Genomic DNA, 22,127 nt, shown 5'->3' with positions numbered 1-22,127 from the left:
TCCCAGCTGGGGAGCCTAGTTTCCGGCCCCTCCCCCGCTGCCCCTCCCCTGCAGCCACGCCGCCATGCAGGCCACGCTCTGGCTCGCCGCTCCCGCTGGGCAGCATGGGGAGCGCAGCTGGCTCTGGTTGGGTGTCGCAGCTGCGAGCTCCTGCTACTGGTAAGTGAGAGAGGCTTGGGTAAGGGACTGGGGGGTTCTAGGGGGCAGTCAGGGAGGAGGGGACAGTTGGATGGGCCGGAGGATCTGGGTAGGGGGACAGTCAGGGAATGTGGAACAGGGAGTGTCGGAAGTGGGAGTCCCAGGGGGCCTGTCAGGGGCGGGGATGTGCATAAGGATCAGGAAGGCAGTCAGGGGACACGGAACAAGGGGGGTTGGATAAAGGGGTGGGATGGGTTGGGAGTTCTGAGGAGGGCAAGTCAGGGGGCAGGAAGTGGGAGGGGGCGGGGGCCAGGCTGTTTGAGGAGGCACAGCCTTCCCTACTCGGCCCTCCATACGGTTGCACAACCCTTATGTGGCCCTCAGGCCAAAAAGTTTGCCCACCCCTGCCATAGAACATACTGCAGCAAAAACCATCTTCCATGCTAGTTATTTTGCTCATGGCACTCCCCTTTTTGAATTTCTCATTGCCTCTGTCCTATTGCATCATGTCCTTCTTGATACCACCTTTGATGCTCTATAATTCTGCCCTGATTTACCCAAGCCTGTCATGCTTCGTTTTATTTTGCCAATGTTTCCACACCTGATCACTAGTGGAAAAAGTAGAGTATTCCCATACCATAAAAACTCAGCCTGCCATGCATATACTTGTGATACTGAAGGAATCACTAATGTTTAATTTTTTTAAAACAGTAAAAATATTAAACCATGTAAAGTAATCCAATGCAAGGCACACCTACAAGTACTTAGGTTTTTCTCATTCTTTCAACGTTTTAAGTAAAAGACAGAGTACAAATGACTTACCTTGTCAACAGGACTTGGTAACGGAGCATGGATGACACTGAAAAAAGAAAGAAAACAAAAACAAACAAAAAAACTTATAATTTCTTCAGTAACAGAATTATGTGAGTGAACATCAAGTAGGACCAGCAATTCAAAAATCCACAAAACTATCAGTATCCCTGTAAATGTTTAACTTAACTAAGACATTCTTCATTTAAGTTCATTCTTAGAGAACAGTGACCAAACTTAAAAAAAATACTGTTTTTACATCTTCTGCTCAGTATCATTTTGTGAAATTGTACTTTGAAGTAGATTTTTCAGATTTAGTTTTCAGTTCTAATCTAAAAATTAAACAAACCAGTGAGCCACCTTCTAAAACCTTAATATTGTATACATTTTTGAAAACATAGATTTGATAAGGTTCAAATGCAACTTACATGTGGAAATGAGTAACATGCACAAAAACATGCACTTACAGGCACTAGATAAATCATCCTAATATACATCTTTATTGATGAAGAAAGAAAATGTTATACAAAAAGTTTAATGAACTAATCTTGTCCAAGGAAACAGTACTTTTGAACAATTTGAACAACAAGAGCAATTTACATAACTGCCTAATTTTAACAGTGATGTTGTAGCCTGGTTGGTCCCAGGATATTAGGGGCACAAGGTGGGTGAGGTAATATCTTTTATTGGATCTGCTTATGTTGGTGAAAGAGACAAGCTTTTCAGTTTTAGCAGAGCTCTTCTTCGAGACTGGAAAAAGTACTCAGTGTCACTGTTAATGCAAGGTGAAAGGGATTATTTAGCACAAGTAATTAACACATTTCAAGGGACCATTCAAGGGAAAGTGGCCTGGTAACACCACTCCAGTCATAAGGAGGAAAGGAAGTGGGGGAGAGCAGCTGGACGGAGGTAGTTGTTAATGGGTTACAGATTGTTGCAATAAGCCATAAATCCAGTCTCTCAATTCAGTCCATGATTATTAGTGTCTAGTAAAGTTATGAATTTCAGATCCCATCCTTAAAAAAAAAAAATAAAAAAAATCTTTCCTGAACGCTCCCCTTCTGGCCTTCAAACAACTCGTCCAGACTTTCAAAGCTCATCATCAGAAGCAAGCTCCCCACAGACCAGGACACATCTACTCAAAGCAGCACCAGACCCTGCCAGAACAACAGATGCAAACTGGCAGACATATCAACACCCCCACAACACATCTTTCAAGATCCCTAGGTCCTATACATGCTTATCACAACATATGGTTTACCTCATCCAGTGCACTAAATGTCTCAATAGAAACTATATGGGCGAAACAAGACAGACAATCACTATGCTGTTGAATGAACTCACACAGGAAAACAATAAGAAACACACCACATCACCTATGAGTCAACACTTTTCACAAAGCAATCATTCTATATCTGCCTTATCAGTCCTCATCCTCAAAGCAAACCTACACAACACTTTCCAAAGACGAGCCTGGGAGCTTAATCCCATAACAATGCTAGAAACTAAAAATCATGGACTGACTAGACACACTGGATTTATGGTTTATTACAACGATCTGTAACCGACTAACAAACCCCTCCTAGCTGTTCCCCACCCTTCCTTTCCTCCTTAAGACTGGAGAAGTGAAAATGGGCCACTTCATTTTGAATGGTTCCTTGAAATGTGTTAGCTACTTATGCTAAACAATCTGTTCTACCTCCTACTTAGCAGTGACACTCTGAGGGTAAGATATTTAAAATGGTGCATCAGCACCAATGCAATTGCAGCACCCTTGCAGCACTTTAATGAAGACACTGTAAGCTGACAGCAGAGTGCTCCTGGGGCAGGTTAGTTCAGTATAACTGTCACTCGGGTGTGTGGGTTTTTCACACCCAAGTGGCGTAGTTATAGTGATGCAAGCCTGTAGCATAGACCAGACCTCAGGCTTGGTCTAGAGTACAGAAGTATGTCGATATAACTACGTCACTCAGGGGTGTGCAAAATCCACACCCCTGAGTGATGCAGTTACACCGACCGAACTCCTGGTGTAGATAGCATGATGTTGACAGGACGGCTTTTCCTCTTAACATAGCTACCACCTCTCTGGGTGGTAGGGTACCCACACTGATGGGAGAAGCTCTCTCATCAGCATAGGTAACGTCTACGCTAAGCGCTACAGGGGCACATTTGTGTCGCTGCAGCACTATATCCGAAGTATATCCATAACAAGCCCTTAGTTTTCCAGACCTGAAGAAGAGCTCTTTGTAAACTCAAAAGCCGTGTTTGCTGCTTTTACAGATCCAGACTAAGAGTCCTGTGGCACCTTATAGACTAACAGACGTATTGGAGCATGAGCTTTCGTGGGTGAATACCCACTTCGTCGGATGCATGCATCCATGAAAGCTCATGCTCCAATACATCTGTTAGTCTATAAGGTGCCACAGGACTCTCTGCTCAAAAGCTAGTCTCTCTTACCAACAGAAGTTGGACCAATGAAAGATATTATCTCACCCACCTGGTCTCTCTAATTTTAACCAGAAATGACAGTTCAGACTCACAAATTCTGATACTGAGGTTGAGATTTAGAAGCCAAAATTACACTAAAAAATATTTTCCCACACTAAGTAATGCTGACAATTGAATCACTTCAGAATACCATGTTAAACCAAGTTTCAAACAAGTACATTGTTTTCATATATTAGAAAACAATGAACAGAATGAAATTCAATTTGATGTTTAAGCCACAGTACAGTAGTAAATATCCAAGTACCACCATATAAAAAGATTTAATATGAAAGTTCAAAAAACTATGTTTTATGAAATACAATAGTGATGTTGCACCACGATTAAATTTGGATCATGTATTTTTACTTAACACTAAAAAGTTTGCCAAAACAGAAATTTTAAAGCATGTCTTTTGTGCATGAAAGGAATATTTTATTTCATCACCTAATCAAATTAAAAATAAAACATGGCATCTGAAAAACAATTATAGAAGCAATTACAAGCAGAGCTGCTTGGAAATTTTCCAACAAAACAGTTTCTTTGGAAAACGTTAATTCACTATAATGAAATGTTTTCCTGAATTATAGATTTGACCAAAAAAAATTGCCGAAACACAGGCACGTTTCCTATTGGAAATCATCACAGATCTCCAATTTGCCACGAAATTTCAGTAAATTGCAATGAAAACAAAATGTGTGAATTCTGAAATCCATTAGTTTTGTTTTAAAATGTTATTCATTTATTTGTTATGGGTCTTCATATAGCTTCTATCAGTGCTGTATTCAAGGTATTTGGTTAATATTACAAAAGGTGGTATTTCCTAATTATGGGAAGCCAAGCCCAATGATTCCTGTCACCACAACTTTACAGGACAGCAACAGGAAAACTTTGTCAGAAGACTGAAATCTAAGGCTGCAGTTGTCAGTTACCAACTAACACACCCTCAAACTGCAGGTAATTGTTTTTAATTAACAGAGAAACAGTCTGGTTCAACCCCTCTTTCACTGCCAGAGCCATTCATCAAGGTTACTACAGCTCCAGGATGGCACCTGAAATCACTTGGCTAAGAAGTAGTGTGAGAAAAGCACGTTGAGAATAAGCAATTGTGCAGTTTCACAATAGATGTCCATTTATTTGTGCTTCTCCATTTTTTCAAACCATTTTGCAACTCTCACATTCATACTGCAGGCATTTAAGTCCATGTAGTTTGACCACTTCACAATACTCCTGGGGGGATTCTGCGGGACTGCACACCCGCAGAAAACTGCACCTGCCCCCGCAGGTTTCCTGCTTTTCCCTGCAGAAAACTGCAGGGAAGCAAAGGGAAGCTGCATGGGGGGCATCATGTGTGCAGGTTTTCTGGGGGGATTTTCCCCCCAAAAGAGGCAAGGTATGGGGGGGGGTATATGGGGTTACATGCCACTGTTCCCTCCTCTTCCCCTTTTCCACAAATGCAGAACCGCCCAGCTCGGAAGCTTCCTCTCCGGCTCTGCTGACTCTGCAACTGAACGCAGACTCCTGGGTCCCAGTGCTAGTTGTGCTCCCCTTCTGTGTGCTGGGAGTTTTCCTATTTTTTGTGGAACAGTGAGTGCCCACGTTGTGGCTGAGTAAGGGGGCATAAGGGAAATGAGGGAAGGGGAGTGGAGGGAAGATGCAGCGGGGAAGGAAGGGGTTGGAATAGGGATAGGGGAGCGGAATTTGGGAATGAAGTGAAGGGGATGGAGAAGAAAAGGGGTTAGGGGAATCGTGAAGGGAAGCAGGAGCCCGGCATGCAGCATCACCTCGGCAGCAGCTGGGGCTCCTCTGTTAAGCAGGTTCATCCAACCCTCACTCTGACAAGCCCTGGCCCACTACACCTAGACACCTCTGACAAGCCCCACACACCCAGACCCACACTTCACTGAGCCTTATCCAGCTGCACCTGGACCCTCATCCCATCAAGCCCCATTCCACCAGGACTGACCCCCCCACTGAGCCCTCACACCCAGACCCCCTGCCAAGCCCCATCTTCCCAGACCCAGATACCACTGCTGAGCTCAAACACCATCATCTGGATCCCCTGAAGAATCCCATTGCCGGAACCCCACACTGAGTCCCTCCACACTTGGATCCTACTAGGTTGAGCCTGCCCAGCCACACCTGGTGCACCTGGCACAAAGGGGCATGGCACCGCAGGCCCAGCCCTAGCACTGTGTCAGAGTCAGGTGTGTCCTCATTGCTGAGTCCCTGTACCAGAGGACATGAGGGCTTCAGTGTGAACTCCCATCTCAATGTAGCCAGTGGCCTGTGCTCCACACAACCATGCTAGAGCCACATTTATTTATTGCAAAATTCTGCAAATTTTATCTGTCAATATTTTATAATATTGTGTGCAGAATTTTCAATTTTTTGATGTAGAATTCCCTCAGGAGTAATACATATAGATGCTGAAAAAGACTAGAGACAGAGCTGATCCTCATGGGACTCTGCAAGTCAAGGGTCTAGAAGGGGAGATGCAGTTTCCCATCATTACTACTTGGGTCTGCTCCTCCAGGCATTGCTCAAAACCATTTTAGTGTAGTGTCCTGGACCCCTGCCACCAGTCTCCGATGAAAGAGTAGTATCTCAAAGTCAGTGTTGAAAACTTTAGTGAAGCTCAGGAGGAGGAGAATTCACGACTGCCTTCTAGCCATTGACAAGAGAAGATTAACCTTCAGTGCCATTAAAGCAGTTCCAGTTCCATATCCTGGCCTGAAATCAGATTGATGCTAATATTCTAGACCTGACACAATCAGATGAACCTGTAGTTGGCCTTTGGCTAGTTTTGCTATGATCTTGCTCAGATATGGGAATTTTGACACTGGGCTGTAGTTGGCTTGAAATGATGTATCCAAGTTTGGTTTCTACAATTCTGATCAAACTACTGCACGTTTGAAGGAGGAAGGAAGGATTCCTTCGCTATTTCAAAGGTCAGGAGTGGCCCTAGGTGTTCATAGCTCTTTTTCACAAGCCAGAAAAGCTATGAGTTGGATGCACAAGTCATGGGTTGAGACTTCTTTACAGTTTTCAGAACCTGCTGATGTGTGAATGTGCTGAACTCTGGGAATGCAGATGGGCTGTTAGTTGGTGAATACAGGCAGAGCAGATCATGCTGTTTGAGAAGTCTTCCTAAATGTGCTTGGTCTTTTCTGCAAAATAAGATGATAATTCTTTGTGCTCGTTTCTGATGTAGGTTGTAAGCACTCTGGATTGATGAAACAGTTTATTACCCTAAATAACTCCCATGGAAAATCAGGGTATATAAAAACTGAGGTCACTGTGTGGGACCCAAGAGTCTTATGAATCCCACACCACAGGGATTCCTTTCTCTAGGGTTACAGGACCAAGAAGATGATTTGACTGATCCCACAAAGAAGCTTCAGAATCAAGGAATTCTACTGACACTCAGACCAGCTGCGTAGGAAAGATTCTTCCCTATCCCAGGTTAACAGGACTAAGAAGCAGTAAGATTTCACTACAGAGATTATATTAAAGAATAGAAAGAGAAATACAGTAACTGGAAGTTGTCTTGTGGAGTCTACACACTTCCTAGTCAGACCTCAAGTAACCTTATTTCGGATTTTAATTAAGTAATGCTATATGCACATTTCTCCTTTATAAGCCCACACCCATTGGCTTAAGAGAGACTTAAACAATAACTTCAAATTATCAACAACTGCTTAAACTTGTTCCTTTCATATCAAATAATTCTAACAGCAGGCCCATTTAAAGTAAGTGCATCCTTGCTCCTTGGAGAAATACTGGAAGAGCGATATGTATTAGAGGTATTAAAGAATAGATAACTGATGATTATAAGTAATTGTACTACAAAATCTGGATGATTTATATTGTTCCTTGGTATAGCTGTTTGGCCCCTGTGATGTCCCATTCAGGACAGCCAGAACTGTGAGCTTCTGTGTTAGCGCTCTGCCTTAGCAAGAGTGAGAGCTTTGCTGCTGCTAAGCTGTGTGTCAGCTCCCTGACACACCAGTCTGTCTACCCTGCCAGTAAACTCTTCAAGACTCTACCAGTCTAAACTAGGCCTTGCAGGTAACAGTCAGTGAATCCCAGTTTCCGAGCTCCCCAGAGCCGGCAGTGTCCATTCCCTCTCCCAGAAATTATGCTGGCAGCCTCCAAAGAAAGAGCATGCATCAGCACGTTAGGGTAGGTGAAGATTCACATTTCACTTTAATGCACAATACTGTGATAAACTTATTCTTGTTTTATTACAAAACTTATTAACAGAGATTGAAGTGATATTGAGCAAGAGAAAGAGAGAGGTATAGTTACAAACAAAACAAAGTAAAATAGTCACATGCATTCTAGTGACTAAAATGTAACCTTAGCAAGTTATAATCTTTGCCTGAGCAATTTTCTTACTTACCGGCATATCCAGCCCTCCAGGCCAAGGGACCCAATGTTCACAGAATCAAAGGGTGTTGGTTCCCTTTGTTCCTGGAGTCATGGATAACTAAAATGCCTTTTTTCTCCCCTTTTATTACTCAAAGTTCACTGTCTCTGTCCCAAGAGCCAGGAAGGATTCCTGGAGTGCAGACTCTGTCCCTGCCATCTGTGCATTAAGCTGCTGCTTGTTCACTTTGTTTATTGTATATGTAAACGTACTTTCATTGTCCTCTTCCAGTAATCAAGCCAGTAAGACAGGTAAACCAACGTTCCTTTGCCTTCAGCAGCCTGGGTTTATACATTCCCGAACACATTTAAAAAAATATATTTCAAGCACATACACCCACAATTTTGTACACAACCTGTACATACATCACACCACAATTTCCAGGACCAGTTCACATATGCCACCTTACATAACACCTTTTAGATACATATTATGACAACACTGTGCTGGGGCAATGAGTGTGACAGGCCTGATGTGAGTTTCAGTATGGTAGGCTCTCTGCCAGTTGGCACTGAGGGGCCCCTAGAGTCACAGCCACACTTTTGGTTTTTGTTAATCACTTACAAACCTGCATGTGTATTTTATGTTCAGTACGTGCCTAGCAAATTTGTTTTATCTACACTAGATTGATGAACTTTTGATTGTTTATTCTCCAAGAAGCACACAAGTACATAAATTGTTGGTTAGGTAAGAATAACCTAGTATACTGATCTGAGAAATACTGTCCAAAGTAAAAGACTTTGAAAGAAATTAGTGCTAAAATTAGTAATCTAATGCTCGCTGCACTCAAAAGTTATCCTGATTAAATTCCATCATAATATTCGCTATAACACTTACTAATTTGGCAAATCTAGTTTGCTGGATTTCAGTTGTAAAATCTAAATGGCACCTCAACAAATTAATAAAAATGACTCCCATTCACACTTACAGATGCATAAAAATATATAAGTATTCATGTAAAGACACAAAAACACAACTTACAAATCCAGTTTTCCATTCTATTTATTTTTCTGAATACTACTATACAATTAAAACCATTCAAGTTCATATAATTTAATTGTGCATTAACAAAGTTTCCACTTATGATACAAGTTCATATCTCTATGCTTTTAATCTAACCAAGCAAAGCACACACAAGAACAATTTTAACATATACATTTGTAACTTGAGCATGAACCACCACATATATATATCTTCACCAAGAGAATGTTTTCCTCTCCCACTTTTGTCATCCCACTGATCTCACACTTGCATGAGTGCTGCTTTTAATCACTATATTACCTGTGCATATTAGATTATAAATGCTTTGGGGCAGGGATCTTATATGTTACGTACAACATACCTATAGTCGTATATAAATCAATGTGTGACATGTTATTTATTATAATAGGAATATACCTAATAAAAACCTTCATAATATATTCTAATTTTGGTAGATATTAATAAATACTTAATTCTACTTACTCTGACCGTAACCGGGCTTCCATACCATCTGGGAGAAATAGTTTTATTGTGGAGACTATACATCCATGGGTAACTGAGAAGAAATAAGAAAACTGAGTCTTAGTAATCAGTTAATAAGACTTTATTTATTTAATGGAAGTGCAAACATGGTTTAAGGAAATATGCAGCTATTTCACAAGCAAGAAACACTGAGGTGGATGAGCAAGAGAAGGAAGGGGAGGTCTCTAAGCAGTGACCCCTAATATCTTTGTCTGCCTGCTCATATCTCCCCATGAGAAAGCAAAAAGCTGCCAATCAGAAACTTGAAAGTTTGATGCCCTGTGCTGATTCCTGACCTATAGTGTAGTTCCAATTCTGGATCTTCTACACCCAGTAGTACCAGCATAATTTTTTTTCCAGACAACTAGCTATGTCATAAACATAAAGGGAAGGGTAACAACCTTTACATATGCAGTAACATCAAATCCCTCCTGGCCAGAGGTATAGAATCATTTACCTGTAAGGAGTTAATCAGTTCCATTAACCTAGTTGGCACTTGACCAGAAGGACCAATGGGGAAAGATGATACTTTCAAATCTGGAGGAGTTGGGGGGACAAGAGAAAGGTTTTGTTTGTGCTCTCTTTGTGTTCCCTCTTGAGACAAAGAGAGAGACCAAGCAGGTAATCCAGCTCCTACTAAAATGATACTTACAATTTCTGGAATTTTAGATGCAATAGCAAAGAAATGCGTTAGATTATCTTTTGTTTTAGCTTGTGAATTTTCTCTATGCTAAGAGGGAGGTTTATTCCTGTTTTGTAACTTTAAAGTTAAGCCTAGAGGGGAACCCTCTGTGTTTTAAGTCTTTTTATTACCCTGTAAAATTACCTTCCATCCTGATTTTACAGAGGTGCTTCTTTTACCTTTATTTTTTTTTTTTTTTTTTAATAATAAAGTTCTTCTTTTAAGAACCTGATTGGTTCTGTGTGTCCTAAAAACCCAAAGGTCTGGTCTGTGCTTACCTTGTTAAGCAATTTGATTGGTACATTATTTTCAAGCCTCCCCAGGAAAGGGGGTGGAGGGGCTTGGAGGGATACTTGGGTGGGGGGAGAAGGGAGACAGGGCTTCAAGTGGCCCCTCCCTGAATGTTTGTTTAAATCACTTGGTGGTGGCAGCAATATCGTCCAAGGACAAGGAAAGAAATTTGTGCCTTGGGGAAGTTTTTAACCTAAGCTGGTGGAATATAAGCTTAGGGGGTCTTTCATGTGGGTCCCTACATCTGTACCCCAGAGTTCAGAGTGGGGAAGGAACCCTGACAAACAAGTTAATTGCAGATTTCAAAACACAACACTGACAACATGAGAGACTAGGCAAAAAGTGGGAATATGTCTTAACTGAATTTAGGTGACAGGAACGGAAATTCTGGAAATACAGAAAATGCTGAACACCATCCTCTGTTTACTGGGTAGCTTTGTATGAGTGTATCTGGAGATTAGAAGTTAACAGGTAAAATAAATATTTCCATGTTCCCAGACATGAATTTCTAACACCTGGGATCTGCCTAGCAAACCCTGTTTCAAAGGGGACAAAGGAGGGTAGCACAGAGGAGCTTTTTGTTTATAATCTTCCTAAGGATGCACTTGTTGAAGGTTGCATGCAAGGAGGGAGAGAGAGAGAGGGAGAGAATCTCTGCTCTGGAATTCTTGTAGAACTATGTAGAAAGAACCATGAAAATCACCCTTCAAAGCCCTCTCACATTTCAGAGAAAGAAGACACACAGAGAAGCGGGGTCTAATTACTCTTGAACCAAAGATACCACTTAGAGTAAGATATGGAAATCTAATTTATATTTCACTTATGCCACATCAGGAACAATCGCGCTCTCAGATATTCTTCACAACTTGGTTTTATCAAGAAAGATTTTTCCAAGGCTCGGTCAATATCCACATAACATCTGTATTTTCTTGTATGATTCTTCAGATTTGGTAAGTGAAATCTCCTGGGTAATAGGGATGGGAAGGTATGGACTGTTCGAAATATTTTCTTATAATAAACTAACTATGAATAAGCACAGGATAGGTCAACTAAGCACAAAATCACTTACCTAAAAACACAAATTATAAATATCAACGCTTATTAACTTTCAAGGCTTATAATTTCAGAGATATGGTGAACCTGGATTTGAACAGAGGGGAACAAATGTTTCAGAACAACATTAAGACAGCTACCCAATGAAAGCTGAAACTAAGGGAAAGGTAACCCAACAAGAGAGTTAATTCCTCCTTAGACCAGAATTATCAGACAGATAAACATGATATGTTGGGAGGAAAATCACCTACGTAGACTCCTGTAATGAGAAAACATGCCTAATCAACTTATTAGAATCTGTGAGGGTGTAAATAAGCATGCGGACAAGGGTAATCCAGTCAATATAGTGTATTTGGACTTTCAGAAAAGCTTTGACAAGGTCCCTCACCAGAGCTCATCAAGAAAACTAAGCAGTCACGGGATGAAAGGGAAAGTCCTCATGGATCAGTAACTGGTTAAAAGATAGGAAACAAAGAGAAGGGATAAGTGGTCAGTTTTCAAAATGGAGAGATAAATAGTAGGACCCCCCCCAAAAATCCGTACTGTGACCCGTGCGCTGTTCAGCTTATTTATAAATGATCTGGAAAAGGGAGTGCACAGCGAAGTGGCAAAATGTGCAGAGGATACAAAAATCCAAGACAGTTAAGTTCCAAGGTGAATGCAGAATTCCAAAGGGATCTCATTAAGCTGTGACTGGGCAACCAAATGGCAGTTGAAATTCTATGTTGGTAAGTGCAAAGTAATGCACAAAAAACATAATCCCAATTATGCATACAAAATGATGGGGTCTAAATTAGCTGTTACCACTCAAGAAAGATCTTGGAGTCATCGTGGATAGTTCTCTAAAAACATCCACTCAATTTATAGAGGCAGTCAAAAAAGCTATAATGTTCGGAATCACTAGGAAAGGAATGGTATGGAGAAAGTGAATAAGGAAGTGTTATTTAGCCCTTCATATAACACAAGAACTATTGGTCACCAAATGAAATTAATTGGCAGTGAGTTTAAAACAAACTTAAGGAAATACTTCTTCACACAATGCACAGTCAACCTATGTAACTCGTTGCATGTGGATGTTGTGAAGGTCAAAAGAATTAGATAAATTCATGGAGGATGAGTCTGTCAATAGCTATTAGCCAAAATGGTCAGAGACATAACCCCATGCTTTGGGTGTCCACAAACCTCTGACTGACAGAAGCCAAGACTGGAAGACAGATGACTGGCAGACAGGGCCTCTCATCCCGTGACAACTTAGTTTCCTTGATGGGCTCTGGTGAGGGACCTTGTCAAAGCTTTTCTGAAAGTCCAAATACACTATATTGACTGGATTACCCTTGTCCGCATGCTTATCGACACCCTCACAGATTCTAATAAATTGGTTAGGCATGTTTTCCCATTAGAAGCGTCTACGTAGGTGATTTTCCTCCCAACATATCATGTTTATCTGTCTGATAATTCTGGTCTTTAGTATAGTTTCAATTAATTTGCCTGGTACAGATGTTAGGCTTCCCAGCCTGTAGTTGCCAGGATTGCCTCTGGAGTCTTTTTAAAAAGTCAATTTTACATTGGTTATCTGCTAGCAGGGCCGGCTCCATGCACCAGCGAAGGAAGCGGATGCTTGGGGCGGCACATCCAAGTCTTCGGCAGCGGATCCCTCAGTCCCTTTCTTCCTCTTTGAGCTGCTGCTGAAGAGGAAGAGAGGGAGTGAAGGACCCGCTGCCAAATTGCCACAGAAGAATGAAGCGGCGCAACTGAGTTGCTGCAGAAGTGCTGCTGATGACCCTTCCCCCCCGCCCCCTTCGCCGCTTGGTGTGCCAAAAAAGCTGGAGCCAGCCCTGTCTGCCAGTCATCTGAAACGGAGGCTGATGTAAGCAAGAGGTTATACATCACAGTAATTATGCAATTTCAAATGTGAATTCTTTCAGAAGTCTTGAGTGAATACAATGTGGTTGCGGTGACTTATTCTGTTTAATTTATCAATTTGTTCCAAAATCTCCTCTGACACCTCAATCTGGGACAGTTTAGATTTGTCACCTAAAAAGAATGGCTTGGGTGTTGGGATCTCCCCCACAATCTTTGCAGTGAAGTCTGATGCAAAGGATTAATTTAGCTTCTCTGCAATGTCTTTGTCTTCCTTGAATTTTTCTTTTGCGACTTCATTTTGCGAGCCACAGATTGCATCTCTGTTATACTTCTAAAGCAGTAATGTATTCTTCTTGCTAAGTATACCCTCTGCCTCCTAGCCCATCCCTGGTCTCTCAGACTTCACTCAAAATTACCCTGTTCTGTTCATTCTCTCTGACACATCAAGCACTGGCCACTGTCAGAAGACAGGATACTGGGCTAGATAACCACTTGTCTGAGCCAATATGGTAGTTCTTATGTTCTAAACAGTAGCAATGGGGAGTGACAGCAGTAGAGGGCATCAAAGCTTGAACCATCTTATTAGCCAGCTACTACTACAGACTACCAAGTGAGAAGTATACAGAAGAAGGAAGAGTCTAGTCTGGGGTGGCAAACATGGGGCTTTTGAGAGGTTAAAAATATGCGGTTCCTTGCATGGGCATCAACTCCGGGGCCAGAGCTACAGGTGCCAACCCCTGGCTCTGCCCCAGCTCCTAGCCCCACTCCACTCCTTCCTCCAATGCCCCTGCCACTTCCCTCAAATCTGTTGCGACCTTGCTCCTCCTCCCCCCACCCAAGCCTCCTGCACACAAAACAGCTGATGGTGGCAGGCGGGAGGCGCAGGGTGTCATAAATAGATAGCTAAGGGTTAATGTTTCTTTTACCTGTAAAGGGTTAACAAAGGGAACCAAACACCTGACCAGAGGACCAATCAGGAAACCGGATTTTTCAAAGCTCAGGGAGGGAAGTTTTTGGGTGTGTGTTCTTTGTTCTGTTCTAGTGCTCTCTCGGCTCTGAGAGAGGATCTCTCTATCTTCAGGCTTTCTAATCTTCTGTTTCCCAGTTGTAAGTATAGGTATAAGACAATATAGATTTTTATATTGTTTTTGTATTTACATGTGTGTAGTTGCTGGAATGTTTTAAATTGTATTTCTTTTTGAATAAGGCTGTTTATTCATGTTTTCTTTTAAGCAATTGACCCTGTATATTGTCTTCTTGATACAGAGACCATTTTTATGTCTTTTTCTTTCTTTTTATATAAAGCTTTCTTTTTAAGACCTGTTGGAGTTTTTCCTAGTGGAGGCTCAGGGGGATTGAGCCTGCAGCTCACCAGGGAATTTGTGGGAGGGACAAGAAGGAGGGGGGAAGGTGAATTTTCCTCTCTGTTTTGTAATTCCAGGAGTTTAAGTACAGTAATCTTCCAGGGTAACCCAGGGAGGGGAAGACTGGGAGGAGGTAAAGTGGGAGAAGGGAAGTGGGTTATTTCCCTTTGTTGTGAGACTCAGGGCATCTGAGTCTTGGGGTCCCCCAGGGAAGGTTTTGGGGAGACCAGAGTGAGCCAAACACTGGAATTTTTGGCTGGTGGCAGAGCTATCAGATCTAAGCTGGTAAATAAGCTTGGAGGTTTCATGCTAGCATCTTATTTTCTGAACTCTAAGGTTCAGATCTGAGTAGGAAAGCTGTGACACAGGGATGGAGAGTTAGATGCTGATCGGCGGTGCTGCTGGTGGGTGGGAGATGCTGGGGGAGGAGGGGAGCTGACGGTGGCTGCTGACATATTACTGTGGCTCTTTGGCAATGCACACTGATAAATTCTGGCTCTCTCTCAGGCTCAGGTTGGCCACCCCGAGTCTAGTCTATAAACAAATAGTGGCACAGCATTCAATGCACAGGAGAAACACAAAAATAGATACCCAAATACATGAAACAGCAACTTTGCCAAGTTTCAGATAAAACAAACTCACCAATCAAAGGTTTATGTCATTATTCTGAATATCACTTAAAGTGGAAGTAGAGGGTAACTAGTGCTGCTTAATTTGTTTTGTAACTTTTATTTGCTGGTTGCTCAGGTGCAGAATAATGATTTTGAAATGTTTTTGTATGAAACGGAGATGTAATTGCACAATTCATGTTCTCTGATACTGAATGTTCAAAAAAGAAAAATAGATAGCCACATAACATTCCATTCAGTTACTCAATGAATGATCAAACTTAAAGGTGATGCACAATACATGTTTGTGTTTGGTTGCTCAGGGCCATAACTAGAGCGCGACAAGTGCGGCAGCCGCCCAGGGCACAGAGCCAGCAGAGGTGCAAAAATGGGGTGGTGCGCAGGATCGGACCCGGCAGCATCACCCCACCCCACCCACCGACCTAGCCCACCAGCATCCCCCTCACTCCCCCAGCGCAGGATTGGGCCCAGTGGCACTGGCTGGAACCCAGGGTGCTCATCACTGCCCTTCCCTCTTCCGCATCCCCTGCCCCCCTGCAATCGCAGGCCCAGTGACCCCGGTTGGAGCATGCTCTCCTCGCGTCACACGCAGGCAGGGCACTGAGGGCTTGGCTACACTGGAGAGTTGCAGCACTGGTGAAGGAGTTACAGCGCTGCAACTCACTCTGTGTACACACTTACAAAGCCCAGCCAGCGCTGCAACTCCCTGGCTGCAGCGCTGACTGTACACCTGGTCTGACTGGGGTGTAGCGATTCCAGCGCTGGTGATGCAGCGCTGCTCATCAGGTGTGGACGCCAACAGCGCTGTTATTGGCCTCCAGGGTATTAAGAGGTATCCCAGAATTCCTGTCTACAACAAACCAGAAGAATGGCCTGAACTGAGCTTAGGAGCTACTGATCTAAAAAACAAACACAGCTGCTCTTTGCTCCAGCGAGCGAGCGAGGCAGCGGGAATTGCTTTGGAATGTTCACAGCTGTTTGCTTGAGAGGGGGGAGGGGGGAGTCCGTGTTGAGCAGCTGCTTATGTGGTCTGAAGGCTATTTAGGAGTGCATAATTTGCATTTAGTGAATAAGAGAGGGGTGGGGAAGGGTCAAAACTGATTTTTAAAATGAGAACTTGAAGGCAGGGAGCTAGAACAGCTGCTAGTGTTTGCTTGTATCTTCCCGTCGGAGTCCTTTTTTGAACTTGCAAGGCAGGCCAGCTTTGCAACAGGGAGCTGTCAGCTCCAAAAATCCACTCTCTCTGTCTCCCCCACGCTCCCTGTCACACTCCACCCCACCCCCTCTTTTGAAAAGCATGTTGCAGCCACTTGAACGCTGGGATAGCTGCCCACAATGCACCACTCCCAACAGCGCTGCAAATGCTGCAAATGTGGCCACACTGCAGCGCTGGTAGCTGTCAGTGTGGCCACACTGCAGCGCTGGTAGCTGTCAGTGTGGCCACACTGCAGCGCTGTTCCTACACAGCTGTACGACCACAGCTGCGACTCCCAGAGCTGCACATTTCCAAGTGTAGCCAAGCCCTGAGTGTGCTGCTTGGCTCATACTGAGCATGCTCACATGAACCGAGGACGGGAAAGCTTCAGGAAGCCAACTGCGACAGGTGTCCCCCTCTATCAGAATTTGCTACGCATGGAGCAATGAGACAGGAAGTAGCAAATCATGACAATGCAGCAAAAAGAGAACATCTATGGATGTCAGTAACTGTTACTTGTAGCATAATCTGTCAGTGTTTTTTCACATTACATACAGCCTTCTGGCAGGAGGTGACAGTTTTTAAATTGTGGTGTCTCCCCCTTTAGGGAGATGCATCCCATAGTTTGAAAACCTGTGTGCTAAACGGAAGGAAGAAATCTGGGAGGGCACATGACTCCATGTACCCCCCACGCATCGCTTCTAGGGAGAGGAAATATGCTTGCTCACTTCAAGCACTAAAATGCTTAGTTAGAGCTCCGTTGCAGCTTGTGTCATGTACTAAGAAGGACTATCAACTTAAAAGTCATGCTTTTGTCTGATTTTTTTTCTTACCTATTAGTGTAATAATAGCTATGGTAACTGAAATTATTTCAAGAAATAAGTTTCTTTCGTTTCAGTTTGACAATTCTGTGCTTCTGACAGCAGCATGTATGGTCAGTTTCCCCATTTATGTGGGGCCTCCAACATAGCAATACGAGAAAAAAAGATTTTTTTAAAATAGAAAAATACAATTTTAAAAATGGCAGGAAGATTCTGAGGCAGATGTAAAGCTGCTTTAAACTTATTTTTAATTGACTAGGTTTCATAACCAGTCAGGACCAAACAACATGAAATATCCATTGCTCCCTTTCATAAATATAGTTATGCTATGTATAGTTAATCCCCATCTTTAAAATGGAAATTCGGATTGACCCGATTTCAAATTGAGAGTGTCTCTTTAAGAAATGGTTATTTTGTTAAACATGTAAGTGTGAGTAACAGAGAATTAATGAATCACTTCCAGATTATTTCTCAGAACCACCATAATTCAATTTATCAGGTACACAGAGTACATAGATGCAATATTTTGATATTTACTGGGAATGTAAATAACTGCAATAACAGAAAGTAAGCCATCACTAAACAAAGCAACATGCAGAGAAATGTTGATAGTGCATGTTTACTCTGTTGCTCACCCTAAGTAGGGAAAAAGTGAATAGGCCTAGGTGCTCACCAATAACATAACGAGGAGCGTAACTTCGCTCATCAGGTTAATAAGGAAAAAAAAGTTTGGAAGAACTCATCTCGGGCCTATGTCAGGGATTCTAGCTCATTATGTTGCTGTTCAGCTTTAGTTCCTCTCCTGTGCACTGGCATGATGATGTCACTCTCTTTCATGCTCTGAAGGGAGCTAATGTGTACGTTCTTCCCCAGGAACTGCATGGAGATGTTCATTAGTAACAGCAGTGCGATGGGTGGGGTTTCTATGTTCAGAGTCTCCTTATTTTGGACTTCTCCATAAAGTTAGGGATGAGCAAGAGATGGGAAGGCAGCAGGGGAACCCTACCCTTCTTCACTCTCCAAGCCAATGAATGGAGGCAGGGAGCACATTTTGTGATATCATTGGCTAACCCAGTTTCCTCCTTACTGGAAAGTAGCATGAATATCAGCAAAAAAAATTATTGCATTTTAAAAATTAAAAAAATTCAGAGCACATTATATAAAGGGTACAATATAAAAATGTTTTTTTAATATGTCGATTTCAAAAAATTCAAGTGACAGTGTTCCTTTTGAAACATTAGCATAAACACTTAGATTCAGTTGTAAATCAACAAGTTATGCATGTACTTGTCACTTGACTTAAAAAAATATTCCTTAAGGCTTAAGATAGGGTTAAGTTTTCAGCCCCGATTTTAAATGGGAAGTTAATCAAATGAATGACAGGCATCTGTTCTGAATGTCAATTTCTCCCCTCATATACTGGTCATTGTAAATGAATACAAGAATGTATGGGTTACATGAACTTATTTTTAAAATTATGCATGCAACCAGTACATAAGAAGCTTTTAAATAATCTTCCTTCAAACAACCCATCTTTGGAACAGCTTAGGTTTACCAAAATGAAATTAGTGAGTGACTGGATTGCAATATAGTATAAGAAACTGTGGTATTTTGAAGGAAGAATTTAAAACCATGAAAATACTTACTCTTTCCATACTCGGAACGCATTTCCTTAGCTGCATTCTCCAGAAGATTTTACATAATTTGTCTTAATTGTAGATATTGACACAAGTAATTGAGACTCACCTTTCTTTTCACAACATGAAAGTTCAAAGAGCTCTCTTCAACTACCTCACATGGCCTTTTGATTGGACCCAGATACTCCAAACGTTAGCACCTGCTCTTTTAGTGTAAGCAGCAATTTTTGTCAAAAATATAACATTCCTGAGTTTATTTACGATGGAGTGTACTCTATGGTACAGTGCATTCTACATATTCCTGCAATGCATTATATATGGCATTTACTGATTGTAGATCTAATGGCATTTTAAAATAATTCCCAGGTAAGTCTGCAATGCATAAATGTTACTTCACTTTTTACCCACAACACTGGCTTCTCATCAAAATCAAGTTTGCAGAAGACTGAAGGACACTTGATAAAATTTCAAGTTGGGTAGATAAAATTCTTCAAATCATCAAAATGGTGCTTAAACTTCATTCTACTTTTTTTCTTTCAGTACCAAAAAAAAATAAAAATATATTTAGTTCAGAAAGGAACTCAGGGGATATATATAGTAGGAATATGTGGGATGGAAGTAAAAAGCAGAGTTCATATGGATGACTTTTACTCCCACCCTGTTCTGAAGGTAACTTACAATACTGTCCGATGCCTTGCTGAATTACTTCCCAATTACTCGACAAAATATTCCTTAATTCCCTATTACATTTTTCTTAATATTTTAGTGTCCAATATAAACTGCGAGGCTAGAGCCACACACATACAAATATATAGGGGGAAAAGAACAAAAAACACTAACCAGCAGCATGAACTCATCTCATCCAATTCACCTTATGCCCTTTAAAATTTCTGCTATTCTGGGACACTACTGAGTAGGATACTCTCTCATCTGCAGTTAATCCAGTATTTTCCCTCAAATATCAATTTATCTTAATATTCTCTTCTTCCTAATAAGGATTTTGAATATCATCTTTATAAAGAAAGTGAAGAATTTTGGTACAGCAGTAGAGACGAACTTTATGCTTCCATTGAGGCACTTGATTCTTCTTGCCAAACTTTGTGTTGCTGAATAAGTAATTCATGCAGCATTCTTTCCAAGAATGGCCAGAATTCTCATGTGTAAGTCACCTAATGGGCACTCATTTTCTTAAGAAATTTCATGAGGACATACATATTATAAGCCTATTACAAGCTCATGCCTAGAGTAAGCCTAACAAAGAACAAGAAATGACAATCACTATTAGAAAAATAAGCTGAACTGTACATAAATGCAGAAGAAAGGGGCTAGGGATATCAAGTCTATCAATTAATGCAGAGACGCATCTTTTATCTTAATACAGGGCTTTCATGAGTGTGCCTGCTTGAAGGAGAGCACAAGTTCAAGCTGGAGGATGAAGCATTTCTTTTTCATTTAAACAGTCACTAAATTAGCAGCAGCATCTCTCTAGCTTTCCATCATCTTTTTATCCCATTCCCTCTCAATTTCAGAGTACTGCCAGTAGCAATAGCAGCAGGGGGAGGAAAGAAGAATCAGTCAGCAAGATCCTCATCAGTTTCAAACTACTGCTGACCATGCCATCAAGAAATATTTGATGCAAACTACCATCTGCAGCAGCACCATCCTATTGTTTGAAAATAGTATGAGATTCTCCTATCTGGAGAGTAAAAATATTGGTAAAAACCACAAAGGAACCCCTAGTTTGCCCTACCTACAATACCGCAGCCCATTTAAAACTTTTCTATTTGTTTGTTTTTCCCATTGAAGTTTTCTGTGCAATACAATGTTCCCAATAAATATACTTGACAATTGAAGTTAAAAATAGAAATGAAAAAAAGGTGATCCGTACCCTTACCTTTCCGCGTGTTCTCTGTCACATCTACACCAAACTGGATGATGTCACCAGACAGAATCTCACATGGTGGGCTTTCCTCAGATCCTCTACTCAATCTCTGACTGTTTATGAAGGTACCATTACTACTCTTAGTGTCTTGAAGATAGAACTGTAAAGAAAAAATTACACTGCAATAAGTTATCTGCAAGAACAAAGTTTGATTAAATGGAAGCTACAGACAAATTCCATTCTGCTATAGACTGTCAAGTTAATACACAAGCTAGGAATAAGAAATACTTCTGCTTGCAAACTTCACATTTTACATTATGTCTATACTTGAATTTTAGTTTTGTTTTAACACACTAATATCTGTTAATGAACCCTACTGTAAATTCAAGCACAACTGCTACACAAACAATTGTTGCTAGTTGTGTTTAAACAGTTAAGCATGACCAGCAACAAGCATTTTTGCAGTGTCTATTCTAAAATTCACAATCATATTAGTTAACACATCTAACCCTTAAAGTGGTAGGCACACCCTCAAGAAATCTGTTTCTATGATACAAATTAGCCATGTTATACAACAGGGCAGTGATGGTAAAATGAAAAGCCTGGAAAAAAATGAAGACTCAGGAAACAGATATGAGGCCAAGAAGGTGAGAGAAGCAAGTCCAAATGCAGAATGGAGATACTTCTGCAGAGGACCAGCTCTCAACCCCTCCCAAATATTTTAAAAAAATACTGACATAAAAATAGGCGCCTATAGCCATATTTAGGCATCTAAGGGGGGATTTTCAAAAGCACATAAATGACTTAGAAGTACATCTACAAATAACTTCAAATGTTGAGTACAGCCCAGCAAAACCATTTTTTGATTTTTTGTTCTCATGCTAAGCATGTTACTAAGGCCCCTTTATTTGTCTATTTCAGCATAAAGATAAAGTCTAAGTATGAAACCTCAAAAGAGAAAAAAAATTCTATGTAATATCTAAAATCTATTAAAAATTATAAAACTAAAGAAACAAGTACAAAACAAACTAAATTTAAGATTATAAAATGGGAAGAAAACTTACTACATAAAAATCTTATTTATAATGAAATAATCCTTTAAATTTAATTTTTTTTAAATCTATTTTTAATCTTACAAAGCTGTACATGAGAATGACAAAGTGTTCTCAGATGTACAATTAAAAAAATTCTCCAATATTTACATTTATAGTAACCTTAGGTGTAACAAGGAGATGTTTTCAAGTGGAAATGCAATTTTTAAATTGGTGCCCCTTCAAATATAAAATGTCTAGTTTTCATTTCATACCTATTTTTATTTTAAAAAATTAAGGGTTCTTGAATTT

General features: G+C 41.1%; 1 protein-coding gene across 22 annotated transcripts in view; it reads right to left on the bottom strand.

Annotated features, from left to right (window-relative positions):
- The window catches only part of SLMAP (sarcolemma associated protein), a 196,588-nt gene that overhangs the window by 85,042 nt on the left and 89,419 nt on the right, over nucleotides 1–22,127 (bottom strand). For 12 of the 22 annotated variants that reach the window (XM_075073310.1, XM_075073309.1, XM_075073313.1 and 9 more), the window contains 3 exons: nucleotides 20,797–20,944; nucleotides 9,329–9,401; nucleotides 961–997 (listed from right to left, as the gene is read on the bottom strand). In XM_075073310.1, the coding sequence (XP_074929411.1) occupies nucleotides 961–997; nucleotides 9,329–9,401; nucleotides 20,797–20,944 (258 nt within the window). Of the gene's footprint in view, nucleotides 1–960; nucleotides 998–9,328; nucleotides 9,402–20,790; nucleotides 20,945–22,127 lie in introns of all 22 variants that reach the window. The other 10 variants (XM_032801362.2, XM_032801363.2, XM_032801361.2 and 7 more) reach the window with 1 other exon arrangement.

Source organism: Chelonoidis abingdonii, chromosome 17 (assembly GCF_003597395.2).
Source record: "Chelonoidis abingdonii isolate Lonesome George chromosome 17, CheloAbing_2.0, whole genome shotgun sequence".
NCBI lineage: Eukaryota > Metazoa > Chordata > Testudines > Testudinidae > Chelonoidis > Chelonoidis abingdonii.
The sequence above is the reverse complement of the archived record's forward strand: the minus strand, read 5'-3'. Positions and strand labels throughout refer to the sequence as shown.